General features: G+C 47.4%; 1 protein-coding gene across 7 annotated transcripts in view; it reads right to left on the reverse strand.

Moving 5' to 3' along the window:
• The window catches only part of NAV2 (neuron navigator 2), a 711,830-nt gene that overhangs the window by 209,597 nt on the left and 486,408 nt on the right, over nt 1–15,825 (reverse strand). For 6 of the 7 annotated variants that reach the window (XR_013442389.1, XM_078058306.1, XM_036077556.2 and 3 more), the window contains 2 exons: nt 10,507–10,771; nt 7,218–7,286 (listed from right to left, as the gene is read on the reverse strand). Coding sequence is in view for 6 of the 7 variants with exons in the window: in XM_078058306.1 (XP_077914432.1) it covers nt 7,218–7,286; nt 10,507–10,771 (334 nt within the window). In the remaining variant the exon portion in view is untranslated. The remainder of the gene's footprint in view (nt 1–7,217; nt 7,287–10,506; nt 10,772–15,825) is intronic. The other variant, XM_036077558.2, reaches the window with a different exon arrangement.

Here is a 15,825-nt window from a genome sequence, read left to right on the forward strand (position 1 = left end):
GGGGGTGAGTTCTCCCCCCAAGTGGCAGAGGCAAGTGCACTTTCCACTGCACTAGGAGGATTCGCCCCTCTGTTAATTTACCCCATCTTATTTGGAGAAAATATTCACCCCATAAAGACAGACACAGAGTGGGGTACAAAACCAGCAGTGCCAGGGTCTATATTTAGGTACCAGATGTGGCCAGCACAACTGAATAAGGAGGTCTAGCAATGGGATCTTGGTACCTCTTGGTTCTGCTTTGAATACAAACAGCATCCAGCAAGCCCTCCAAGTCATTTTTAGCAGAGTACTCCCAGCTAATGGTAGAGCTTCTGCAGGTGCAGACATGGAGTCCTTTGGGCTGGACTCCTTTAACCCAGCTATAGTCTACAGGAGTCTTCATGCCCACAGACAGGCCTGGAAAAGGATTATAGACTTGTTCCAAGATGATATCACAGCAACCGTATGAAGTGGCACAGGGTAAAAGCCCATAGCATTCTACTTCAGTAGGGAATTTGCAAGGAGTAGGGAAGCAAAAAGCAACAAGAAGGGAAAAGATACATTCCTTTCAGAGCTGCTGAAGAGCTCCCACTGCCCTGACCCAGGGCTGGACCACAGACTTTTCAGGGCAGTCGGGGGCTTTATAGAAAGAAGATTGATCAAAGCGTCGGATGGGATGAGTACAACCTTGAATTGCATAGGCTGATTAAAAATATAAAGTTCATCTTCCTTTTTCTCTTGGATGAGTAGTGTGGGATAATGGATAAAATATGGGCTTTTTCCATACACATGACACTGGACCAGTATTATAATCTCTCTAAGATTCATGTTCCGTATCAGATAACTTTAGAATAATAATCAACTACCCAATAGGATAGTTGTTCATTTGGAACGGGGCTTAATGTCTGGCCTATTCTAAGTACTCAATGCATGTGAGTTCCCCTTCCCATCCTCTCTGCTGAGCATAAATTCATAAATGACTTCGGCATTGTAATAAACAGGCTTTGGTACCAAAAAGAATCAAACAAATAATGAAGGAAATTGAGGATCTAGATATAAGTATCAGAAGACAGCAGACAAAAATCAACATATAAAAGTCTGAGATCTACATTTTCAAAGAGGCAAGCCAGGCTTTGGCAGACGGTGCTCATTTCCCTAAGAAACATTCCAGAAGAGAAACTGCTTCATCCAAGTACCTGTGACTGAGACCTTATACTTAGGGTACCTCTGAGCCATCTGTAGGTCCCAATCCCCAGAGTGAAACATTCCTGGTCTTGGATCAACTAAGACAGTTCTGGTTTCCCCATGGGTGGTCATCATCAGATTCTCTACACTGAGTCAGGACCTAGAGGTGCACCTTTGATGGGAGCGGCATAGCCTTCAAGTGGCTGCAGGGTTGTGCCAAGTTTCCTAGGACATGGAGAAGGAGTTCTTGAAGGCCTTGAAGGCAGCTGACATGAAAAAGAATGTGAGCCGGGGGCTTAGGGTCTGTGTTACTGTGAACTAGGGGATACTCTGCTTTTCCACTGTAACTCTGCTCCCAGCCTCCCTAACGAATGCCTCATTGCTGGAGGGCAGGACAACGCCCAGATTCATACTGTGGCATACAAGGCCTCTCTACTCTGGCCCTGCCTGCCTCTTTAGCCTTGTTTCCTCCCAGCCTGGACTTTCTTTTTTAAACTTTCTCCATGTATCCATGTATTTCTGCATGTATCCCCTAGTTCACATGCAAATCTGTGAGCACCAAAGAGGTCTGCAGTCTGGAAGCATTTTAGGCATCAAAAGCCACCCCAAAGTTCAAGCCAATTCATGTCACCTTCTACTCCCATCACTGTTACACCCTAGTTAGGACAGCTCCTTGAACTTGACCAAATGGAAAGACTGGGTGGAGACCAAGTAATTTCTTCCAAGTTTCAGAGGGTGTCTAGGACAACACAATGCTTTAAAACTTGGGTTTTGTTGTGAATGGGCTTGAATAGTTGCTTGCTCCAAAGCAAGCCCCCCACCATCTCTCTGAAATTTTCAGCAAAGTCCGCCTCACATACAAAGGCCATGAATCAATGTGTGGTGGGTAGGAAGTAAGGAAAAAGGCTTGTTTGGATCCACCCATGAGGGAACCAAAATATTCTTTGGGATAGGGAGTCAATCGTCCCGAATTAATTCAGAATGAATTATAAGATTTCAAATGTAGCATTTCAAAGACAAAGATGACCTTGAGGACCTAAGGTACATGAGCAATCGTGGAGAAGGCACTGGATTTTCTGCAAATTGAAGAAGACCTTTCTATGGCCTGAATGATTATGTTCCCCCACCCCAAATTCCTATGTGGAAATCTTAATGCCCAGTGTGATGGCATTAGGAGGTGGGGCCTTTGGGAGGTGATTAGGTCATTACACAGAACCCTCGTGAACGACATTAACACCCTTATAAAAGACGGTGCAGAATGCTAGGTAGCCCCTTCCACCCTACGAGGACAGAGTGAGAAGTCAGCCATCTGCCCAGAACCCAACTAGGCTGGCATCCTGATCGTGGACTTCCAGCTTCGAGAAATGTGAGCAATAAATTTCTGTTGTTTCAGTCACTGAGTCTGTGGTATTTTACTATGGCAGCCCAAAAAGAGTGAGGCAGGGTTCTAGTTCAATCTCATCTAGATCTTAAGGGGCTGATTGATCCCAGATGACATCTAAATTACACATGTATTGATAAAAGAATATGCAAAGGTCAGAAGTAATTCAAAGAAGAAAAATGATAATCTTGGAAGTTGGTGGGATGGCCAGGGAAGGTTCCAAATAGATGTGACCCCAGAGCAAGATGTGGCATGTGGAACGGAAATGCGAGTGGAGGGCAAGAGGGTACGGAGTCATGGTGAGAGGCACATATCTCCTGCAGAGGAAGGAAGGGCTGGTGTGTGCTGGGGAGTGGGGAACAGGCTAGGAGGAAACAAGGCTAGAGAAGCAGGCAGGGCCAGAGTAGAGAGGGCCTTGTATGCCACAGTATGAATCTGGACGTTGTCCTGCCCTCCAGCAATGAGGCATTTGTTAGGGAGGCTGGGAGCAGAGTTAGAGTGGAAAAGCAGAGTATCCCCTAGTTCACAGTAACACAGACCCTAAGCCCCCGGCTCACATTCTCAAGTTCATTACTGCTAACATCCTTGTGCATCCCAAGAACTTCTATCAAGTCCCAGCCTGGAAACAGCTGCTGCCTGCACATTAGCATCCGTCTCTGCAAAGAGTTGGGTCTTGCTCATGTGGAACAGGGGGCGGGGGTCGGGGCATGTCAAGTCAACCCTGCATCATTTATGGTGCCAGAAAGTTCCAAGGACTCCTTTGCAAGAACAACTCTACTTCTCAAGTCATTCCAAGTCATTCCATGTTCCAAACATAGTTACAAAATGACAGAGGACACAGATGGGTTCTTCGAAACATACACATGTTGCTTTTCAAAAAAAAAAAAAAAAAAGGTAAGTTTAAAGGAAGTGGTGTAAAAAAGAGGCAGGAGAGAAATCCTGCCGCTGTTGGAGCCATGGTCGATTTCTTCAACATGTACAGAGCCAAGCAGGCAGGGTAGTAAATGGTCATTCTTGGCACATAACCTGTGACTAGATCCTGGCTCCACGCGCTGAGCGCACTGATGGGAAGAAAGCCGTTCTTCCCTGCAAAGCTACTTGAAACTCGGGGAGAAGGTGGGTGCACACGCTTGGGACCTCAGGTGGAAAGTGTTGTGATTGGAGATTTTTTTTTGCCAGAGGAGACCATTAAATGCTAAACCTCTCATCTCATAGCCTCTGCTTTTTAGCAGCTGGACAAAGAGGACAGAAATATTAGCCCCACCGCTTCCTCTCCGTAAGATGGTTGTGTAGGTCAACTCTGTAGGTCTTTGCTAGAGGTGGCCTGGTGGCTCCAGCTGGCCCAGATCAACCCCAAACACCAACATCACTGTCCCTGCTAGTTATGGTGCGCTCATTATGGACCAGACCGGAGAGGACTTTACTTGATCCACGTAACACTCTGAATGTGGCAGTAAGGAAACATGGGCTCCTGGCAAATAAATAATTAGCCCAGGCGACGTGGTGAGGGGTGAAGAGGGGCTTTCACTAGGTTTGACTAGCTGCACTCATAGCCACCATGCTTCTGCGCATCTGCAGATGGAATATGCCTACCAACCTGGGAGCCGCCAGGGTTGCCAAGGGACAATAGTTGTAGTCGAAGGCAGAAGTTCATGCAAACCCTTCACCCCTGTGATGATACCCCCTATAAGCCTCTTCCCCGCATCCAGACTCAAGGGTGAGGCTTCCCACCCTGTTGGATATCCCTGGTGCCTATCGAGATGTTGGGCTCTGGCCAGTGTTGCATCAATGTTTGTACTTGAGTAAGATCTATTTCCAGAGCTCTGGGAGAAGTGCCTTACTCCGTCAGTAGGGGTAAGTCTATTTCTTCTGGCAGCTAACTTTACTGTTACATTTGGTGATGCCTGGATTAGCTAAAATGCTTATCAGAATTGTGCTCAAGGCTGGGGGTGGGAAAGGGAGGGGGGCAGGAAAGCGCAAAGAAGAGTATTAGGCAAATAATGAAACAAACAAAAATGTATCCAAAAGAAACTCTAGGTGGGGGATGTGACCCTGAAAGAAAGCCACACCTTGGCTTTCCATCAGCTTGGAAGCCCTGTACCCAGCACACCCTGGGGGTGGGGCAGACATGGCCTCACCCTTCAGTCCTTCCTCTCTTCCCACTGCCTCCTTCCATCATCCAGGGACTGATAACAAATCATGCTCGGGATGGGCATGTGCCTCAAGCAGATATTTTCCCAGCAAGCGCCTGTTTGTTTTATCTTCTAGAATGGAGCACATCGTGGGAACAAACACTAGATTTCAGGTTCCCTCCAAGCTCACTCTCCTCCTTTCCTTTTGTCCGTGAAAGTATTTCAATCTACAGTGGAACTGGAGGATAGGAAATGGAGAATCTCATGCACATGCCCTCAGAAGAACGGCATGTAAGAACGGAGAGGCTGATGGCCCATCAATAGCTGATTTACGGAATATAGAAACTTATCTCCTGACCATGCACATCTGCCAAGAATCCCTCTCCATCCTCAAACCAATGAATTTACTGCTTGGACTCTGGCTGAACCCTCACATGCCCCCTTGCACTGTGGTCCATCATTATAACACGCCCCAAACCCTCAATAGACTCACTTTTTTCTTGCTCTGGCATGCATTTCCCAAATTACAATTCCTCTGCTAGTCCCAAATAAACTCAATTTGAGTTTGGTAATTTCAGCTTACCTCAGTTTACATCCTTATTTAGGTTGACACCTATGTAGGGACATCTGCACAATGCTCGAAAACTGGGAACCCCGTTTGCCAGGGCAGTCGGTGTCTGAGTTGGACCCTGTGTTATTTTTCAGGAAAAGCAGGCACTCTCTAGCGTGGTGTTATGAACTGCGTGTTTATGTCCTCCCTGCCCCCGCCCCATGTGTCATAACCCTAATCCCCAGATGATGGTATCTGGAAATGGGGCTTAGGGGAGAGACTTAGGTCATGAGGTTGAAGACCTCACAATGGGATTAGTGCCTTATAACAAGAGAAGGATGGGGTTTGCGTCCTCTCTCACTGCTCTCCATGTGAGGACACAGCAAGAACACAGTCATCCAGAAACCAGGAACAGGGTCCTCATTAGAACCCGACTGAGCTGGCATCTTGACCTTGGACTTCCCAGCCTCCAGAACTGTAAGGAAAACATTTCTGTTGTTTAAGTCACCCAGTTTATGGTGATTTGTTCTAGCAGCCCAAACTGACAGAGAAACAGGATTATGAGAAGCACTGATGAATGTGGGTTCCCTCCCGTCCTCCGGAACCAAGTCTGGGTAATATTTGGACTTGTTCTACAGAGAGGCAACTGCCCTGTGGCTCCTCCCCAACAGCCAGGCAGATCCCGAGTTGGGTCTCCCTATGTGTAACCTTTTAGAAAAGAAAAAGAAAGCTCTGGCTAGAAAAGGCACCTAGAGCTTGACAGAGTGGGGCAGCAGGCTGACGTTCAGTACGTATTTGTCACATGAATACAGATACAAATGTGGTGTGGGCCTCCCTTTAGCGTTAAGTGAGAATTCAATGAAAAGTAAATGAAGCGATTTCACCCCAGCATCGGGTTCTGTTGGGATGCTACAAGGGGAGGCAAAAGACCGAGAGTAATGGTTGAAATCTTAGATTTTTAAAAGCAGCCTCGACAACCCCTTAAGTACCAGATTTCAAGGGGGAGGAAGAGAGGAGGAGTGTAAGACAGTGGTTAAGGTGAGGGTTCTGGAGTTAGATCACCTGGGCTCAAATCCTGGATTTTTCCACTTTCTGTGTCACCTTGGGTAACTTACCTAACTTCCTCGATTTTAGTTTTCTCATCTGTAAAATGGGGATAATAACATGACCTGCTGCATGAAGACTGATGTGAGGATTAAATAAGAGAATGCATTCAAATTGGAGCATAACGAGCATTCAGTAAATGTTAGTTCTTGCTACTTTTAAAAGAACAGTAGATCGCAAAGATGTGACCTGCATTTTCCATACCCTGGGATGGGTCCTCATAGGAGGCAGTAGATGCCAAACTCTGTCAAGAGAACTAGTTAGTGAGCAAGGCTGGTTTTTATTTGTAGGTAACTGAGGCAATCCCTCCAAGGTACAAAAGAGCATCCAGAAACAAAAATGAGACATAGCTGCCTTGTGGCCTTGTCTCCTCGGAACGTTTGGATCCATTCATGCTTCGGGTCTTTATAATTCAAAAGAAAACCAATGCCACGTTAGTAATTTTAGCAATAACGGCAACAATAAAAAGCACCACACACACAAAGGAGATGCAGGCAAGGTGGGATCAGGGTCAGGCCACAGCAGGGAGCCAAACGCATCATAAAACCACTATAAAATCCACCAAGAAACTTACCTCTCCCTAAATCAGAAAGGATTTTGATGACCGAGCAATCAAAGCCCAAATCAATGAAATGCAGAAGCAGTATGGACATCTTCACCTCACATACACTCTGACACACACATACACACTCCTTTTCAATGACTCCTCCCCCACCCAGACACTCTCAAAACTCTCCAACATTGGGTCATCAGCCAAAGCATGTTTGGTTTTCTCAAACTGCAAACATGAAACGGGGAGAGGGACCAAAAGGAAACTTAGCCAGAGCAAAGGGATCAATGAGTTGGGTTGAAACCATGCTTTGCAGGACACAGAGAAAAATCTAACCTAGAAATCTTTTTCTGACCCAGAGTGAAGCGGATGATTTTGCTTTGAGATGAGTCCTTGGATGATGCACTGCATGACGGGAAAGAAAAAAAGTGGAAGAGATGAGTGAGGGGAGAGAAGATACATTAGACACACACACATGACTAACAGGAGTCTATGATAACGGGGAGGCGCCTGGCGTGGTTGGTCCTAACAGAGGACTAAAACCTGGTGTTCGGGGCTTGCGCCAGCATTTGACACTGATGATCAAGGATCTAAACCATTACCCTTGGGACTCTGGTTACCAAAGACAAAATGTGGGATAGAAATACAATGGAACTAAGCCAGTGATGCCATTTTACTATTCTTAAATTTACAGCCAGAGTGTAAGCATGGGATATTAGATCCCTAGAACCTGAGAATAAGATTGTCCTTCAGAAGTAAAATTAGAAAGGATCAGTATATAATGTGGGAAACCAGTCATCTGCCGAAGTAACCCAATCTGGGCCAGATAAAGAATGAGGAGGACATACAGCAACACCAAAGGCCAATCCATGTCACCACAGTACAGAGTCAGGAGGCCATGATGGTAGGAATCACTCTGGAATAAATGGATCTAAAAACCTGGCTTAAGTAAGTTTGACTCTTCTCTAGGTAAAGCACTTATTAATAGTAGGATGTTTTTTCTTACTGGGAGATGGGTGTCCTGACTGGAACATCTGGTTCTCTTAAGAAAACACACGCCTACCATGGAAATGGGTGCCTCGAGCTAGCATAGCTTAGTGACACAAGCCCGGTATTGCTCAACACATGTTCCTTGGAATCCTATATGCAGTGAGAAGCCCTACGAAGTAAGTTCTGCGGCTAAGTTTGAGGAATGCTTTCTACGGCCTCTTCTGAAGACTCACAGCGCACACGTGTTCTTCTCTCAGGCTCCCTCATCTCAATAAATAGCACCATTTACCACTGCTCACACCAGGAATCCAGGCTTTATCTGTGATGCTCTCCCTCACTCCAGCCAGTCCATCTACTCATAGTCCTGTTGGCTCAACCTGGTGAAGTGGTCCATCAATAAATCTGCTCCAGCCCTTGGCCCAAGCCACAGTCATCTGGAGGACCACAAAAGCCTCTTACCTGGGGTCCTTCCTTCCATCTCTACACCTTCACAGTCTTATTATCCAGAAGAGGGCTAAGAAGATTTTTTTTTTTAACCATAAATCAAGTCTCTCTCCTGCTCAAGACACCCCAGCAGCTTCCTGTTACCTATAAAATGAAATGCAAACTCCTCACCCAGTTTAGCTAGCACACTGTGACTGGACCCCAGGGCCACGGCACTAGGCAACTCCAGGGACCACCAGGCATACTGTCTTCCAGGTAGACAGAGGCTTTGCTTACAGGTACCTTACCATTTTCCAACTCCCCTCACCCACTGAACTCCAGCCACACCAGCCTTCTTTCTGGTCCTCCAACCTGCCAAGCTTACTCTTATACCACAGGGCCTTTGCACCAGCTGCAACCTCTGGCTGATCTATTCTACACCTAAACTTTGCGTGGCTTGCTCCAGGTCATTCCTATCTCCGCTCTGGTGTCACGTCCCCAGAGAGAATTTCCTATCAGTCCAACCTAAGTTATCAACCTAATCCTTCTGAATCCCATCATCTTACTGTAATACCAGTATGTGATAGTTCTCTTCCCTATTTGCCTGCCTCCTCCAGGAAAATACAAAGAGTGGGCACACTGGTGGTCTCATTCATCCGTGAACCCCAAGTGCCTAGAACAGTGCGTGGCACATGGAAGGCATTCAAACACTAACTAAATAAATGAATGCATTTTTGGCAGATTCAAGGATCTGAGTAGACCTGTAATAACAGTTCTAACAACTCAACCCAGATTATTTACCAACTTTTCCCCCTATGGAACTCTTCCCCTACAAGTTACCATCCAGGGAATAAGCACTCTGTAGAATACAGTGTGGGAAATGATACCCTGGTCATTCAATCACCTAGGGCCATCAGGGGCCTCTGATCAGAGAATGGCTCGCACGCAGGTGCTTCTTCAGGTCAGGGTGCAGAGGCTCGCCGCCCGGCTGTCTGTTCCTCATTACTAGTCCAGGCATTTCTGCTAGCCTACAAATTTCCATAATGTCAATTGGATATAATGAGATAATTAATTAGGGGATCTGGTTTACAGCACACCCATCACTGCTGGTTTTAACACCATCACAAATGGGAAGTAGCACTTCTCAGGGGAAGGAAAAAGCTGTAACCATCTATAAGGCACCTGTTTTGTCTGGACTGTTTTGTGCTTTGTCCAACTACAATGGGCTTCTGAGGGTACGAACATGTGCGAGAAGCCCTGTGATTATTAACACTGGTGCTTTGGGGGACTGGAAAGGAAAAGCCATTACTCTTGAGCACATATTAAGTGAAATCAAGCAATCAATTTAATTAGTGACGTTTAGATGATTTGGTAACTAAAGGTTTACAGCTTCAAGCAACAATTATTGTGGACTTTTCTTTAGAATTTTACTACGAGTCAAACGCTTTCTAGCTCCTGATCCCCTCCCTTTCCCTCCACCCATTAAAATGAATGTTCTACAAGGCGATCTTCTGCAGAGTCGTTGAGGGATGCAACTATTCCCATTATAACACAGTAGATGGTAACTACCCTGGCGCTCTGCATGCTTATCATTCCACGCCAAGAGCCCCACTGGCAGGCATCAGCCCCTCTGCGAGTGTCAGCAACATTGAAACCCTAATCCCACAAAATGGAGGACCACGGCTGAGGCCGCTATCACCTCTCCAAGGCTAACAAAACCCAGTCCCCGGTCCTCTCATGGAAGGTGGCTGCTCCCTTCCTTGCTAAGCATTTCCCGTCTTTCTTCTGTGCTCCTGATATTCCTCTTCTGGTGAAGCAGAGGCATCCACGGCAGAACTTTTGCCTCCACTAAGTAGAATGACTCAACGCATAGAACACCGAACGCCCAGCTTATAGGCAAAACACGGCAAAACCAGGCTGGAGTCTATTTTCGGGGCTGTTTAGTGCATAATAGGCCAGCATCAAGGCAAGAGTAGCTAGTCAGCTCTGGCTGCCGGCCATTCTGACCTGTAAGAGCACACATCTCCGCCAGGCACTGGAGGCAGCCCCGCTGCATCCATTTCAAGGCCATGCTAACCCCCCCCCCCACTACCAGTAGCCCTCAGCACTGCAGAGGCCCAAACCAGAACACACTGGGCCTCGGCTACGGCTGGGCCCAGCCTGGAGGATGCCCCGTGAACCACGGAATTACCAGTCGGCAAGGCGCCCCCACCTGGACTGCATCTCAGCTTGTGCTTTTGACTGCTGATGTGGCACCGGCTGCAGAGGCTGGCCCGGGGCTTGGGGGGCGGCGGGCACCTGCTGCTGAGGAGCGCCAGCCTGGCACTGGGAGGGGGCCGCGGCCGCCTGGGCCCCGGCGGGCGGCGGCGGCGGCGGCGTGGACAGGTGCTGCCTCTGGGGCTGCTGTTGTTGCTGCTTGTAGCGGGAGAGGCTGAAGAAGAGGCCCAGGATGGCCTTGAGGTTGCCGTTCCGGATTTCTGCAAGACAGTGAGGAGATTCTTTTAGACAAGGAGCCCCAGCTCGGGGGCCCATTCTTGCTCGCAAGCTTCATCTCTCTAGGACCGGACGCAGTTCCTGAACACCTCCCTGCGACCACAGTCAGTGGACGGCGGGGCGTCGGCCACAGAGAAATTCGCGGCTTCTCCGCCACCGGGGTTAGAGCGGATACATGAGGCAAGCTGCAGCCGGATGTCTGGCGAGTGCCGGGAGGAAACTCTCAGCAAGGACGCGACCAAAAAAAGTCAGACTCCCGAGCAAGACCGTGCTTGTTCTCAGGCAAAGCAAGCAATCCGGGACAGAGGTGCACTCCGGCGCCGGGGGGCGGGGGGGGGAGCCTCACCGGTCTCCACTTGGCAGCCAAGTCCACGCTCTGTGCCTCCAGCCGCTTTGTGCATATGCCAAGGGGCTCCTACCCAACTCCGAAATCCTCACTCTGCTCTGCCCAACCATCCTTCCCTCAAACACGTGGCTCTGTGTCTCCCTTGTCTACTAAATCACTAATTTGGGATGGGTGTGGGGATCGGCTATAGGACTTGCTTTCATAAAGAACTCACACAAAAATTCTGTATTAAAAACAAAAAATGAGAACAGAGTGAGGGGTAAGAAAATTTTTATTCCAAAAAGAATTTTTTAGATGTTAAAATGCATTTGCCTCAAGGCATGCATAAAAAGCTGCCAAGAAGGAATAAAATATTTATTCACAGGCAGAGGCTATGGATCGAGGGTGTTGCTCCTTGGGGAATCCTTCCTTTTATGTTCTTTTAACACCAGATTCGAAGGCCGGGGCCTGAACCGATCCTGAGGGTGAAGGAATAGGGCCACCCAGCCTGAGGGACAGGAAGAAGGAATCTTGGGGGCTCCCTCTGCTTTGCTTCCACCTGAAGCTGAATTTCCTTCTCTCAACTGGCTAGGGGGTCAGAAGGAGTGGGATGGAGGAAGGGGAGCATCTCCTGTGTGGGAAATGCACACGTCCTGGTTAGCCCCAGGTCGGGAAGAGACTTCGGATATAGGAGCAAGAATTTCCTCCAGGACCCATTACCGGGCAGAGGGAATGAATGGGGTCCTTTCAGAAACAAGCCCCATTTCCTGCATGCCTGCCGGTGTCCTGGGCGTGATCTGACTAGGCCAGCCTGAATGACTGCCAGGCCCTAAAGAAACAGAGATCACAACTGACAACACAAATGTGGGTTCCAGTCTGTACTCCAGCACGTGCTTGCTCTGCAACTCTGGGCAAGTCACTTGATCTCTCTGGGCCTCACTGGCAATATTGACACAGCTTCCCCATCATACAACGTTATCCTGCAGATCCAGTAAGAGCCTATCTGTGAAAGCACACCGTGAACAGTGAAGGCCTTCCCTGCTCTTCATTACAAATAACCATAGCCCCCAGACTCCTGTATGAGATTCCCATAAGGTCCAGGTTCGTGCCTTAGAAATGGTTTTTACTGCAATCATCTTATGACTTATCATGCAAACCATGATGCTTCTGAGAGTGAAAGGGGTGAGCTTTTAATTAGGCCAGGTGGTCAGGTGTGAGCTAGGACTGGCCCAGACAAAGGAGGATGCTTATAAACCATCTTGGGCAATATGGAGAGCAGAGAAAGCCTCAAAGTGCTGGCTGAGGCCCCCAGTTTCTGGAGGTAGTAGGTCAGCTTTAACCCTTCAGCTCTGCTTCCTTCTCCAGCCTACGGAAACCAAAAAAGCAGCACACACACCCCTGTGGCTTGTTCTGTGTCTGCTTCTAAATGTTCTTACAAGCACATCAGGGTCACAGAATGGGAGGTTTGGATGGGAGGAGTCAGTTGCATGAAGTGACACGCCCGTAGTCACCCAGTTGGGCACTGGTGGGAGTTGGGGACAGAATCAAAAGCTGGCATGCAGGTTTGCACCTGTTAAGGAACTTGGGAAACCATTTCCCCCTCAAAATTGAAGTCACGGGAGGGAGAAAGTAGAGCTAATCATGGGGATTGGCGAAATCTATGTAAGATTTATTTTTAGTGCCTTTGATAGTTTTCAGGTTATACTGTTTATAAGAACAAGGACTACTACTAATTAGTATGTATCAGGTTAAGCTCTTGATGAGCATGATCTCATTCAATCCCTACAACCTGGGAAGTGAGTATTAATGTCCCTTTTTCAAAGAAAAACAGCAGCTCAGGACAGTTTTATGACCTCTCCAAGGGACTACATGACAGAGCTGGGATTTGGGATTTGAATCTAGGTTTTTCCGTCTCAAAGCCCGGTCTCCCCACACTGTGTAACTTGGTTTTACTTGTCTACCCATCATGTGTGGTAAATTTAAAAGCACAACCAGATGATGTTTTATTTATTAAGCTAGCTGGTGGGCATATAAGTAGTCTTTATTCTTCTGTAAGTATTCTATGATTATGGAATGTTTGGCACATTCCATAATACATTTTCTGGAACCACGTAAGAACAACAAAAAAGGGAGGAACTAAAAATTCAGCACACCCAGGGGTGGATGGGTTGTCCCCTGCAAGAGGCAGGCATGTCCACATCAGCACCTCCTGGCAGGCCAGCCCAAGTCAGGGCAAACAGAGACAGTTTTGTCCTATTCTCTACCCACCATGGTTGGTGAGTCCCTTACTGTTCATAACTCAGCATCGGTCCCTAAAACATCGTTTTCTCTGTCAAAGAGCACAGTCTTCCCACACATATACTACTTCTTAGCAGGTAGTATTTTTAGTATAAAGATCACTGACTTTTTGAGCCAGAAAGACCTGGGTTTGAATCTCGACAGTTCATCATTTATAGACTGAATTTTCAGAAGACTCAACCTCTCGGGGCCTCCGTTTTCTTTTTTAAAATGGGCATATGCCAAACTGCACCTTTCCCACAGGCTTGTTATGAGAATTAAGTGAATGTTGAATGAGAAAATGAGCGCAAAGCACCCAGGACACTGCCTGATTCTACTCTCCATTTTGGTTCAGAAAATATGGCCACTCTACCTACAGTCTCCTCAGAACCCACCACAGGGCTCTGCCCTTAAAGGAAGACTAAGAAGCTGTCCATTCTCCCTGCTCCTCCCCCCGCTTATGCCGCAGTCACAGGCATCTAGAAGGATATTAATCAGGAATGATCTCATATTAGACAAAAGTCAATGGTGAGCTTCTGATTTGGGGTTTTTTTTTGTTTGTTTGAGAGAGAGAGAGCACGTGCGCACATGCGCATGCTGGGATGGGGAAAGGCAGAGGGAGAGAGAATCTCAAGCAGGCTCTCCACGCCCATCACGGAGCCTGACACAGGGCTTGAACTCATGACCCTAAGATCACAACCTGAGCCGAAATCAAGAGTTGGGACACTAAACCACCCAGGTGCCCCCCGTTTCTTTTTTAAACAGCTTTACCCAAGTGTAATTTGCATCCAGAAAACTAAGCGTATAATGATTTTCAGTCAATTCAGTAAATTGTAATCTTAGACTATTTCCATCACCCTAAATAGAGTCCTCATGCTCATCTGCAGTCAGTCCCCAAACCCATTCCCAGGCAATATGGAATCTGCTTTCTATTTCTACAAGGTGTGTCTCTTCTGGACATTTCCTGTAAGTGGAACCATGTAATATATAGTCTTTTGCATGTGGCTTCTTTCACGCAGCAGGTTTTTAGGGTGGCCCATGTTAGAGCATTTATCGTTAATTTGTTTCTCTGTGTTGCTGAGTAATACCCCATTGTATGGATATACCACATCTTGTGTACCCGCTCCCCAGGTGGTGGACGTCTGGACTGTTTAATTTTCTTTGCAGAGCACAAAAACTGGAGAGTGGTAGATGCTCTGGTTGGGGTTGGAAGCCACACAGTTTATGCCACGGGTGGTCTACAACAGACAGGACCCAAAATAGCTAAAACTGTATTCTTTCCACATTTCCAAGAGGCATGTGTCTGTGTTCCACGAGGCCTGGTAAGCGGGCGGCACCGAGAGACTAACAACAAAATCAATCGGCCCACAAGAATGTTTCCTTCATGACATTTCCCAAGGTTTGGAAAAACAGTATCATTTTATGCCTGATCAACTATCCTTACTCTTGAGTTCTAGAAAAAGAAAAAAAAAAAGAAAAACAAAAACAAAAAACAAAACAATGCAGACCTAGCTAGAATGGACACTACCTGGCTGGTATCTACACCTGCCTGAGAACCCTGACTGCATTTCTCTGCTTGTGGCCACGCCCATGTCCCATGAACAAGCTAGAGAGGCCGTTTTTCAATTTCCATTAGAATTCAGTATTGCCTGGACTCTTAATTCCCTCGGGTTCTGACTGATTTCTTTGCTCCCACTGGCTGGTACGAATGTGCACAGATGCTGTATGGGACGCTGGGCATGAAGGATAGGGAAAACAGAGTTCTTTTCTTTCAGCATTACTTAAGAGAAACCTCAGGTCTGGTTTACTAAGGCATAAACACTGGAATAATCTAATACAAAGAAATCTGCTTTGTAAGGAAGAAGGGACCGGGAGCCAGCTCAGACCAGACCGCGGAGTCAGAATTCCTATCCGGTTCCCTTAACCCACAGCGCTGTCCGGCTCACCCGGCGGATTCGGGACCGTGGATTCTGTGGCATTGTTCCTCCAGATGAGCCATCTGCATAACCTACATTCAGCACAGAACTTCCCACCCCATTCCCGCAGCCCTTCTGGGTCCTGCTCACCACGCCAGTCGATGGCTGGACCCATGGGGGAAGTGGGACAGATGAGGGGGTGGGAGAGCCTACAGGGCCCCCTCTGGAGAGTAACAGAATCAGGTCCACTCACTGCCAAACAGGTGATGTGGGTAGGAGGAAATGGAAATAATCCACCAGCTGCTTTTCTCCTAATGATCCAGAAAGACCTTCTGCTCTCTGGCTCAGAATAAAAGAGCATGTAGGTTTCTGGCCAAACCAGGTCTGAGCTCATCAAGTCAGCAACCAACTTCACTCCAAAAGCATATACTCCTTCCTGGAGGCACCTGGAAGGATCTTCCTGTCTCTGTCCCCCCCAATCCTCAAGGTTGATAAAGAGCTGGTCTTCGCTCCTGTCATA

The sequence above is a fragment of the Halichoerus grypus genome, chromosome 11, assembly GCF_964656455.1.
Source record: "Halichoerus grypus chromosome 11, mHalGry1.hap1.1, whole genome shotgun sequence".
NCBI classification, from domain to species: domain Eukaryota; kingdom Metazoa; phylum Chordata; class Mammalia; order Carnivora; family Phocidae; genus Halichoerus; species Halichoerus grypus.